Source organism: Manis javanica, chromosome 3 (genome assembly GCF_040802235.1).
Source record: "Manis javanica isolate MJ-LG chromosome 3, MJ_LKY, whole genome shotgun sequence".
Classification (NCBI taxonomy): domain Eukaryota; kingdom Metazoa; phylum Chordata; class Mammalia; order Pholidota; family Manidae; genus Manis; species Manis javanica.
In genome coordinates, this window is record NC_133158.1 from 163,869,189 (window position 1) to 163,882,562 (window position 13,374).

Genomic DNA, 13,374 nt, shown 5'->3' on the forward strand with positions numbered 1-13,374 from the left:
GGCCTCCATTTTTCCTTGGGATGAACTGCTCTGTGTGTAGACGTAGATTTGGTGCATACATGGGAGGAGGTGGGCTTATGCTCTTTCTATGCCACCACCGTGAACCTGGTTCCCAAATAAAACCTGTAATAATGTAATAATGATTCTTAACCTTTTATGTGGTTGCTGTCTCTATGAGACTATGAAGAAAGCTTTGAATTCTCCCCAGAAAAATGAATATACACAAAGAATTTTGCATATAAATATCTATAAAGATTTACAGAGACCTCTTAGAGTACAGGTTTAAGAATGTCTGCTCTATTGGAATCAATGAATGAAAGAAAAGCTACTAAAGGCCATGACTTCAAGGAAGGCAACAACACAGGTAATATAAAGGAACATCTCCTTTGGCAAAAATTCACTAAGAAAGAATAAAGATGTATTTTCAAATTTAAACACCAACTATTTCATGTTACATATTGTCTGGTTTCAAAAACAAAATAGTTGAGGTTCTTATCAGTTAACTCTGCTTATTTTGAAAAGAATATTTATAAAGCTGTATGCAGAGAGTATCTCTGAATACCTACTTGTATTCTCCTTTTCAGTTTGACTTTTCTTTGGAATTCGATATACCTCCTGCAAAACATAAACCAAAAGAAGGGTTATTACTGAGGAGTGGAAGTGGTGATTGCTTTGAAGCTGACTGATTTCAGATAGCAACAAAGAAATGGGAAGGAACAGGCTACCATTTAATTTATAATGGACTAAATAAGAATAGATCCTGGTCCCATAAAAACATATAGTGCATATATATATTAAAATGATTAACATATTTTAATCATCTATCAGGTTTATATGATCTCAGCTAAGTAGAGACTATGTAACAGACTAAGGGCATTGTATGTCTAACAGGAATACACTTCATGATAATCTTTATTTCTGTATGCTTTCCACACATAAAATGAAATCATTTATATAGTTCCTTTACTAAGAGTATTTGTAACAACAATTCTAACATTTCATTCACCATCCCTACTTAAGGTAAAAAAGGTTAGTAATAACTCAGCTATATAAAAACACTCCCAAAAAATTAACATGTGTAAAAACAATTCCTGTTTTTAGCATATTTTTCTATAAATGCAATACCAACATGGCTTATGGCCAAATGTAATATCTATTATCATATAGTTATTTAAAAAAGCAGAAAGGTAAGCATTAGATCCTTGTTGCTCTTGAAATAGCACAGAATACTGTACCAGAATTGTTCTCAACAAATGAAAACTATATTTTTCAGCTATTAGGTACCCTTTTCATGCTGTATGAATTTAAGACCTAGAACCTGTTGTTCTCTGACAATCCCTCACTTTTTTTTTAGTCTGTCAATCAGCTCTTGGGTACAATACTCCTTTATTCAGTCACCTAGTTAAGTGAGTAAATGGCAAACCCACACAATCTCAATGGTACATCGTGAGATACCCTCCCTTTAGAACTATCTCATCCTATATGACCTGGTTATCCCATTTTTTTTTAAAGAATTTATACTCCAAAAGAAAATCAAAGAACTCCTCTTTCCACATGATTGTTGGTTCTAGCAGTATTTGTGGAAAAAGAAATAACCCACATGGCACACAACTGAGGAAGGATGAAGACATAATATTAAGGTGCCATCAAAAATGACAAATGTGGACTACATGGATATAAGACAATCTATATGAATGTAAATTCTTTTGAAAAAATCCTTCAATACTCCATGCATTTTGATAAATTATCTAATAAAAGTGATGGTAGTTATAATTATATGTGCACTTAACCTGTGTGCCAGGTATCATGCTAAGAATGTATTATCTGACCTCCAAAACAACTCTTTGAGGCATGTACTATTATCTCTATCCTACAAATGAGAAAACTTACAAAGCTTAACAATATGACTAAGATATGATGCTTTAATATGGTTTGACTCCAGAAAACCTTTATTTTCTGTACTTGATGACACAGGGTGTGGCTAATACCACTGTTTTGGGAAGGAGTACCATTTTTCGGATTTATGCACAAATGTAGGTGGCATTCTCCATCCCGTTCCCTCTCTTTCCTATGTAGGACTTCGACTAGAGCTATGAGGATCACCTCTGGCTGCACAATTAGATCACTCCAGGGAACTTTTATAGAAATACCATCCCAAACAAACTGAACCTAAAGTTACAGCATAGAATAACCATCTTGGTTGGCCCTTGACAATTATAGGGATGGAGCCCAGGCATCTGCATTTCTTTAGAAGCTCCCCAGATGATTCTGATTCCAGAGAAGGTTTAAAACAACTGAACTATTGGCTTCTCTTAATAGTCCTCACTCTTTCTCACAAGGAAGAATTTGAGTAAAAAGTACATATGCCTGTCATCAGCTCAAAGTCATCTGGACTCTCTCCTTTTGGGCTGCTTTTGCCTGTAGAGAGGATATATTCCAATCTGCTTTTCTGAGGGATGTCTGGAGTTGTCTAGCTGTAGGTTATACTGAATCATAGATAAAGATAGAAAGAACAAAGCTGACACTCTTAGTTCTGACTCCTCTGTCCAGTCGTCACAGGGGTAATCAAACTTGAGAAAAAGAAAGAATGCCACTTATCAGCACCTCCCCACACTAGAGGGTAAAATAGGTACCTGCTAATTTTAAAAAGCTTGAAAATGACTATTGCATTAGGTACTCTGGAAACGTAGGCATTCCAAAGGACAGCATGTTCATTCATGAAGGTTGCTTAGAACAGACATATCTAGGGATGTCTGTGTCAAATAAGGAATTGCACAATTTTAACCTAGTTAGACTTTTTGTTTTTGTTTTGCTAAGGCCTTGGGCATTTCAAGTATTTATTGGAAATGTCTACAGTAATTTATTACACAGATATCAAGTTAGGATCCATTCTGTACTGGCAATTAATGTACCAGAGGAAATACTTCTCAAAGACACATTCTTAATTTCATTAAAAAGTTTAGAGTAACTGCAAGTAGAAAATGTATTCTGATGTGCACAAAATGTATTATGACTACTAACTAGGGACCAAGAGCTACTATTAGTGTGTGCTCAACACTATGGGGAACAAGTTCTGTCAACATGTCCAAGCACTTGAAGTCACTGAAACTTGATCTTCCTCTTCATATACTCAAAGCTACAAATAAAATTTAAGCTGGAAACTCAGATGATCTACTTTGAGGTCCTGAAAATGCAACTGAATTCTTTCAAAGTCACATAAGAATGAAAACTAAGAAGGAAGCAAGCAGCCATGTGATGATTACTATACTATTTCTTAAGATCATTCTGTCTTGTGTAGGACAGAGACGACAAGCAGTGACTCTGTGGCGTCTTACTACACTGATGGACAGTGATTGTAGTGGGGTAAGGCAGCGGAGGGGAACTCGATAATATGGGTGAATATAGTAACTGTATTATTTTTCATGTGAAACCTTTGTAAGAGTGTGTATCAGTAATACCTTAATAAAAAAAAGTGTAAAAAAAAAGATCATTCTCTCTTGTGAATAAATAACAGTAATGTTAGCCTACATGGTATGGAATTCTGGGAATAATGTCATACCTGCAGACCATAGAATCCATTGCAGAAAATGTTTATCTAAGTTGGCTTCATTAACATTAACCCTTGTAAAATCACTTTACTCTGTTAAAAACTCAAGAGACTGGCATATTATCAAAGAACACTGGAACTTTGAGTCTAGGGACCTGTGTTCTGGAACTAATTCTGCCCTCAGAGGGGCCTAAAACAATCTGGTTCACCACTCCATCTAATACTCGTTATACATGACCCTGTTTTATTTCTTTGGTATCTGGGTTCTGCTCCCAACTACACACTCTAAGTACATACACACTCACATTCTATGTAATATTGCTATTCTATGCTGTATCTCTATCACCAAGAAAGTGCCTGGCACATAATCAACTAATTATTTGCTGAATGTACCAAAAAGTGCAATTCTACTTGTAATTTGTAGAAATCAATGACAGTGCTAAGTAAATTCAAGTATTGAATATCTTATGTCTTTTTTTTTTAATACTAAACCATCATTCTCTTTCATCTCTGGTAACGATGCTATTTACAGGTCTCACATATAACCACAAACATTATATGTTTCCTATGTCATACTATTGTGTCTCTGAAATATTTTTACCTCTTTTCAACTTTTAGAACAGCCTACCCTTGGCCACTTCAGTCAAAGGCTCAAAATTAATCTTCAGAAATTGATAAACACTGGATTATCGATGTTAATGTAACACCAATGCATACAACATCCCCTTATAAACGCAAATGTGTGAAGATGTTTTTAATTTGTGGACACAAAGACAGCATTAATCTCTGATGGCTATTTGTGGAAATCTGGTCTACTCATTTATATAACAAGTATTTGGGTAACAACTATATGCTAAAAGTACATATTAAGGGTCTCCTATGTTTTGGACACTGGAGATACACAGTACCTGCTGCCAAGGAGTTCACAGACCAACAATAATTATGATTGACACTTTTTACTGTGTGCCATGTACTTTTAACTGCATTCTCATCTGGTTTTATACTACTAAGAGATATTATTGCTTTATCTACAGTATATACAAAAAACAGGCTCAGAGGGATTAAGAACTATCCTAAGATTAGTGTGTGGGGGGGAATTGATAATATGGATGGATGTAACCACAACACTGCTCATGTGAAACCTTCATAAGATTGTATATCAATGATATCTTAATAAAAAAAAAGAACTATTCTAAGGTCACACAGTGACACAGTGAATTATATATTGGACCTATGATCCAAGATAGATTTTGTCTCTGTCCAAAGCACACAGTCTTAACTGCTACGTACTATTCTCTCAAATGCATTGAGGAAAAGATAAAGAAAACATGAGGAAAAGATAAAGAAAACATACACGACCTTATACTAAAACTGGTGTGGGCCTTAGAAGGGAGGAATGGGAAAAGCATCCAGAAGGATACAAATATTTGAATTGTCTTGAAGGGTGACTTGGAGTTTTACATAGAAAGAAAGTGGTCCAAAATAAAAACATGGTAGACTCAACACATGTTTACTCCAACTCTATCCTGAAGTCCTATAAAATGACACTGGAAGAATAAAAAAAGTATAAACCCATCTGTAGTACATTTTCTTTCTAAGAATACTAACTATATGTTAGTACTGAATGCATGTGTATACTTAAATATTCTATTTCATGCACTGCCTCATTCATGTTCCTTGGTTTGATGATTCACAAAGAAAAAATATTATATCCATGAAATAGATGCTATTTAAAAAAAAGATACCAAGAGTAAGTGTTAAGTTCTTATTAAGTGAAACTATCAGAGGGAAAAAAAAGGGCTGTCTCCCAGAAAGCAGAACAAAAAGAAGGAAAATAAGAGACTAAAAAATACAATTAAGACTATAAGTGCCAGAAGTCCTGCATTTAAAAACAGTTATGCCAGAAAGGAAGGAGAGAGAAAACTGAGGGGAGGACCAAGTATTTAAATATATATATATATATTTGGAATCAAAAGACATGAGTCACTAGATGGAGAGCACCTACCACAACAAAGGAATTGAAATGGTATCAGACTTTAATAGCAACATTGTAAGCTAAAAAATGACGCAATGATATCATGAACATTTTAGGGGAAAATTCATTTCTAAATTATATGATCTGCCAAACAAGTAAAACCAGAATAAAGACACATTTCAAATCTACATGGCCTCGATATTTTATCTACCAGAAGATAATGTTGAAGAACACCACTGTGAAGGGCCCAAGATTCAAGATTCTAAATTCTGTGCCATATATCTAATCAACTGGCTACAGTGTACATTGTACCATACTAGATACTTTGAAAAAACTTAACAATTCCTGAGTGAAGAAAATTTACTAAAACTAATGTAAATGAATTATCCAGCATTTAGAATATGAGATACGTATATATTAATACATATATGTATACAAATTCAACAACTGGGCATTCAATATAGATCAAGTATCAAAGCTCTTCTTACCAAAATGTATTCTTATTCTCGGTATTTTTTTTAAATATTTTTTTCTTTGTGAATCATCAAATGAAAAAAGGAACATGAAAGAGGCAACACATGGAATAGAATACAGTGCAAACAACCAGATGGTGTCTATTAAAAATTACACCTGCGAAACATCTGAAGATGTCATTCAAACCTGGTACAATTTGGAAAAAAGTTGTCGTCCAACAATACTATCCCTAACAGAAAAGCTTAGTTATATGGAAATAGCATTTTTACAGCTATTGCTATAATTAGCAATAGCAATTTTTTACTTAAAAAAGGGGTGGATGTTTTGAATATGGGTTACTTGGAAAATGATAAAGCTATTAAAAGAAAAGTACATCAGAAGATTAAAAATTAGCTTGTAAGAGAAGATAATGAACTTGAGAAGAGAGAGCCAACAGAAAGCTGAAAACAAGGATCTGAAATTCAGCAAATAGGCTAAGGCAAAAGATATACAATTTTGGAAAATCTTAAGAGACAATAACTTATACTGAGGTACTGCAGATTGCCAAAAAAGAAACACAGAGAAAAATAGGCTTATTTGAAAGAAAATGAAATTAAAAGGTAGAAGGTACTTGATTCATACTTGATTGATCAATTATCTGATGCATATAGTATCTTTCTATTTCTTAATAAAAACTTGCCAGCAATCCCACTTCTGGGTATGTATACAAAGGAAATGAAAAAAGGATCTTGAAGAGAAACGTGCACTCCCATGTTAACTGCAACATTATTCAGAAGAGCCAAGATGTGGAAACAATCTAACAACTATCCAATATCATGAATGGATAAAGAAGACATGGTATACATACACAATGGAGTATTATTCAGTCATGAGAAAGGACATCTTGCCATTTGCAACAACATGAATGGACCGAGATTATGCTAAGTGAAATAGAGAAAAACAAACACTGTACAATATCATTTATATGTGGAATCTAAAAAAGCCAAATTCATAGAAACAGAGACGAGAATAGTGGCCACCAGGGGCTGGGGGGAAATGGGAGATGATGGTTAAAGAGTACAAACTTCCAGTTATAAGATGAGTAAGTTCTGGGTACCTAATGCACAGCATAGTGATTACAATTAATATTGTATTTATATACTTCAAAGTTGCCAAGAAAGTAGATCTTAAGTGTTCTCCCCACACAAAAGGAATGTTTTTATTTGGTGTGATGCAGGCATTGTCTGATATTTATGTTGTTAATCAGTCTGCCATATTTAAGTGTATCAAATCAACACTGTTTACACTTGTAGTGTTGTATATCATATCACAATAAAGCTGGGAAAAGAAAGAATGTAAATACTAAAACAAAGGATCATTTTTGCCTAAGAAATGTTATATTTTTATGATTTTGATGTTTTTGTCTTAATTGTGTATGAATAATGATTCCCAAAAGCAGTTAGATTATGTTTAAAGTTTTTAAAGTTACAGTAAACAGATACTGAGTAAAGGATTCTGCTATGGAAAAAACTGTTTAGTTTTAATTATACGGTTTTTGCAGTACCCAATTTAGGCTAAAAAAAAAAAAAAAACACTTGAGTAAGTCACCTACTACTAGGTCATTAATGGACCTAAATTGGATTGTTTTCCTCCAAGTTTCAAAAACTACTCATGAGAAGTTTGTTGGCAAAGCATTTCAGCACATTTTAACACATACCAAATAACTGCTAAAACAGATTGTACAAACAGGATTAAAATGAAATCATGAAACAATGTAAGAAAACGTTTTCTGGGAGGAATAAAAATTTAACAATGACATAGCTTGTTCTTGAGCTAAACAAGACAATAAGAACAAGATTTACAATTCAGAGTACCTTTTATTATATAAAGATCAGGTTATTCTGTAATAACAGATTTAATTTTTAAAACCAGTACTATTTAGTTTTTCCTTGTCAGCAAGTACAGATCAGATTGTATATATGCCAACCAAATCTTTTTTCCTAACTAGTTTCCTAAACGACAGCAAGACTTAGAACTAAGAGAAAAAAGGAGAAAGAGACTGAGACTGTGAGCAAGGTGTCATTTTCCTAGCTAAAAAAGGAGACAAAACGCAGCAGAAGGACACTAAGAAAATAGAAAGGCAAAGCTATGAGATAAGGAAAGTTCAGGTGTAGTTTCAACTTCAGTTTAAAGGAGCCCTAGGAGAGAAGGAACTATTTTAACAAATGATGATGATGTTTTCCAGAATTAAGGAAATATAAATGTGAAGTAGTTCAACCATTGTGGAAAGCAATATGGAAGTTCCTCAAAAAGCTCAAAATAGAAATACCATTTGACCCAGGAATTCCGCTTCTAGGAATTTACCCTAAGAATGCAGCAGCCCAGTTTGAAAAAGACAGATGCACCCCTATGTTTATCGCAGCACTATTTACAACAGCCAAGAAATGGAAGCAACCTAAGTGTCCATCAATAGATGAATGGATAAAGAAGATGTGGTAAATATACACAATGGAATATTATTCAGCCATAAGAAGAAAACAAATCCTACCATTTGCAACAACATGGACGGAGCTAGAGGGTATTATGCTCAGTGAAATAAGCCAGGTGGAAAAAGACAAGTACCAAATGATTTCACTCATCTGTGGAGTATAAGAACAAAGAAAAACTGAAGGAACAAAATAGCAGCACAATCACAGAACCCAAGAATGGACTAACAGTTACCAAAGGGAAAGGGACTGCGGAGGATGGATAGGAAGGGAGGGATAAGGGCGGGGAAAAAGAAAGGGGGCATTATGATTAGCATGCACAATGTTGGGGGGGCACGGGGAGGGCTATGCAACACAGAGAAGACGAGTACTAATTCTACAGCATCTTACTACGCTGATGGACAGGTACTGTAATGGGGTATGTGGGGGGGACTTGGTGAAGGGGGGAGCCTAGTAAACAATGTTCTTCATGTAATTGTAGATTAATGATAGCAAAAAAAAAAAAGATGCCTGCTCTCAGGACAATTAGGCACAAAAGAAAGGAAGAAATGCCATCCAAGTTGTAAAGAAGTAAACTACATCTATTCACAGATGAAATGATCTTGTATGTAGAAAATCTTAAAGAATCCACCCCCCCAAAAACTATTAAAGATAACAAATGACCTCACCAAAATTGCAGGCTATAAGATCAACACATAAAAATCAATTGTATTTCTATAAACCAGCAATGAACAAGTCAAAAATGAGATCAAGAAAATAACTGCATATTATATTAGAATCAAAAAATAAATAAATATTCAGGAATAAATTTTTAAACCATGAAAGAGAAAGGCTAGTACACTGAAAATGATAAAACACTGCATGCAAAAAATTAAAGACCTATGGTATGGACTGAAAGACTTAACGTTTATTATGATGGCAATACTACCCAAATGACCTACAGATTTAACACAATCTCTACTGGAAGTCTGGTGGGTTTTTGTTGTTGTAGAAATGAAAAGCCGATCCTAAAATTCATATGGAATTGCAAGGGATTCTGACTAGCCAAAGCAATCTTGAATCAAAAAACACAAAGTTGGCAGACTCACAATTGCCAATTTCAAAACTTACAACAAAGCTACAGTAATCAAGATAGTGTGGTACTGCCATAAGGCTAGAAATATAGATCAATGAACAGAATTGAGAGTCCAGAAAAAAACCAATACACATCTCTGGCCAAATAGTTTTCAACAAAGGTGCCAAGATCATTCAACTGGGGGAAAAACAGTCTTTTCAACAAGTGGTGCTGGGAAAATGATATTCACATGCAAGAAAGTAAAATTTGACTCTTATCCCACACCATATACAAAAATTAACTCATAACTCATCAAAGATCTTAATGTAAAAGCTACAAATTAAAACTCTTAGTAGAAAACATAGGCAAATCTTTACCACCTTGGATTTTGTGACAGACTTTTAAATATGGATCTAAAAACACACAGAACAAAATTAAAAATAAGATGGACTTCATCAAAAAAAACTTCTGTGCTTCAAAAGACATTAAGAAAATGAAAAGTCACCAATAGAATGGGAAAAATATTTACAAATCATTTATATCTGATAGCCAAATAAATAATTCTTATAACTCAATATTTAGACAACCCAATTAAAAAATGCACAAGGGATCTGTAAGGACATTTCTCCAAAAAAGATATACTGATGGTCAGTAAACAAATGAAAAGATGCACAACATTAGTAATCGTTAGGGAAATGTAAATCAAAAGCACAAAAAAAGGATGTGGAAAAACTGAATCCCTTGTGCACTGATAAATAAGAGGAATACAAAATGGTATAGCCTCTGTGGAAAACAGTATGGTGATTAATAAAAAGATTACAAATAGAATTACCACATGATCCAACACTTCTACTTTGGGAATATATTCCCAAAAGAATGAAAGCAGGGTCAATGTTGACAGCAGTACTCACAATACCTAAAATGTGGAAGCATCCCAAGAGTCCAATGACTAATGAAGTGATAAGCAAAATATGGTATAAATATACAACAGAATATTACTCACTTTAAAAAAGGAGGAAATTCTGTAATATGCTACAATATAGATAAACTTTGAGGACATTAAGTTAAGTGAAATAAGTCAGTCACAGAAAGGTTAATGCTATATGATTCCACTTATATACAGTATCTAGAGTAGTCAAAACCATAAAGACAAAATATAATGCTAGGGGCTGGGGTTGGGGGGAGAATGGGAAATAACAGGTAGAGTTTCAGTTTCACAAGATGAAGTTATGGTAATGAATGATGATGATGGTTACAAACAAAATGAATACCTTTAATAGCACTGAAATGTATAGTTAGAAATAGTTAAGATGGCAAATTTCATGTGTATTTTACCACTATTTAAAAAAAAGTGCAAAGCAAAAGCAAAAAACACGATGAAATACCACTTCACACTCACCAGGATACCCATTATAAAAAATTATAGTTAAGTATTGGTGATAATGTAGAGAAATTGGAAACCTCATACATTGCTGGTGAGAATGTAAAATGATGATGCAGTTACTGTGGAGAAGAGCCTGGTAGTTCCTCAAAAAGTTAGAGTTATCATGACCCAAAAATTCTATTCTTAGGCATATGTCCAAGAAATGAAAAGAGATGTGGAATTAAGTACCAATACATGTTACAACATGGAATAACCTTGAAAACGTTATGCTAAATAAAAGCCAGACACAAAAAGCCCCATACTACATGATTCATTTATCTTCACTATACACAGATTCTGTATCTGCAAATTCACCAACTCACTACAATTTATTTGTAACCTCAAAATCATTAATGTGAGAGAAAACTCTGCAATTCTTCCCTAAAAAGATGAGCCAACTCATGTTTTTTTGGTACACTTTTTCCAAATAACTGACAAATAGCGGGCTGCACCAACATTCTTTTCCCAAGAATCTCTCAGAACCCTATGATTCCTTTTGTGGAAATGTTTCTAGTTATACTATCCTCATATATTCCCTTTCTAACTTTTTCAATATCATTTTCACTGACTTTATGAAATCAATGCATTTTCATTTTGTAATACATCTGCACTGTGTTTGTACTGCTTTCCCCACTTTCACAACACTGAGACTGGCTGAGAAAGACAACAGCCATTAGACAAGGATAGATGCTAACGTTACTTGAGAAGTGATGTTTGAATAAGAATTTTTTAAGTGTTTGTTCATCAGTTGTTTTTTGTCATAACTTTGTTTCTCTAAGCAATTTTGAAACTATGAAGATTAAGATACTGAGAATAACCATATATTTGTGTATATGTGGGTATGGACATGTGAATATGTGTTTATGCATTCAGCTACACGTGAAAGAGAAGCTTTCCAAGGTAACTGAATGTATCCTAAAAAGATTTCAAAACCCCCACAATCTTCCTAGGATATTCAGGCATTTGTGGTTTTAGGGATTGAAGTAAACATACCAAATATTTATCTGAATTTATTGAACACTGATAATTAAGAAGAGGTAAGAACTTGGAGAAACAAAATGATTTAAAAAAATTTTCTCATTTGGTTCCCACTGAACCATATATGGTTTATGGACAAATCATCTTGGAAAATACATGGTTAGATCGGTTATGTCAGTCATCTAGGTTAAGGATATTAAAGCATAAATCCTTGGGTAATATCAGACTATTATGGAACTTGATTAACAATATTACACACTAGTGTAAGGGTTAGCAAACCGCACACCAAATCTGATCTGTAGGCTGGTTATGTAAGTATAGCCCTCAATCCCAGGTAAGAATGATGTTTACATTTTTAAAGGGAGGGGGAAGAAGGGAACAAAAAAGGAGGAGGAAGGAGAAGAAGTAGTGGGGAAGAAGAAGTGAGGAAGAGACTGAGACCTCCATGTCACATTTTAAATTTTAATATTTACTATCTGGCCTTTTACAGAAAAAAAAAATTGCCAATCCTTCATCTGGAGACACTAAAGCACATTTTTGGGTAAATGTGTTCCATGATCCTGTCATAGAACTGATCCACAATTCTATAAACTAGTGTAAAGATTAAAAATCCATTTTCTCAATTAACAACAAAAATTTTCAGCAAGCATACAACACATAACCTCAATTTTAGGCCCTACACCATTCCAAGTTCCAAAAAGTAGTAGGCAAATATTGATATGTACCCTAGTTCTTTTCCCTCAGCATAATTCTGTGAAATACTTTCAGTGGTGATGGTTCTGTAACCAGGATTTAATGTCCTTTAAAGGGAAGAACTGTTTAACTCCTATCATCATGTCCCTGTAAAGCATAAGAGTCAACGGTTTTATTTCTCAAGTTGTATTACAAATGGTGGGAGTAGGGGGATCTCCATTAGGTCACAGAGATCCTGAGATCTGACTGGAAAAAGAAAACCTAGAAGATAATATACACGACTGGTGGTTTCATAAAAACCACATGCAGGAGAGGAGCAGAGGATAGGAGAATAAGGGAAAAGGAGAGTAGAATAATTATATTTATTCTTTCAAATCCCTGAAGAGAGACTCTTCTAACTTCAGACAGCTGGGGTTTCAAAAAATGAAAGATATAAGATCCAATTTCAGTTTTCAAACACTCAGAAAAATAGGCAAAGGATACGGACACAGTTTTTAACATAGGAAATAAAAATGTAAAGATAGTTAATACTTCTTGCATTAGAGAAATGTCAATTAAAACTATAATAATTCACTTTTGCCTATCATTCTGACCAAGGTAAAGCAGACAATATTTATGTTGACCAGGGTATAGTGATATATGCACTCATATGCATATGTACTGATAATAAATTGGTACAACTATGAAGAGAAATTTGAAAATACTCATAAAAATTACAAATAACAGACTATGACTCAGATATACCACTTTCAATAATTTATCCGA

At 34.0% G+C, this 13,374-nt stretch overlaps 1 protein-coding gene across 4 annotated transcripts in view; it reads right to left on the reverse strand.

Annotated features, from left to right (window-relative positions):
- The window catches only part of SETD2 (SET domain containing 2, histone lysine methyltransferase), a 158,538-nt gene that overhangs the window by 54,009 nt on the left and 91,155 nt on the right, over positions 1 to 13,374 (reverse strand). For all 4 annotated transcript variants that reach the window (XR_012129494.1, XR_012129495.1, XM_036991512.2 and 1 more), the window contains one exon: positions 567 to 615. Coding sequence is in view for 2 of the 4 variants with exons in the window: in XM_036991512.2 (XP_036847407.2) it covers positions 567 to 615 (49 nt within the window). In the remaining 2 variants the exon portion in view is untranslated. The remainder of the gene's footprint in view (positions 1 to 566; positions 616 to 13,374) is intronic.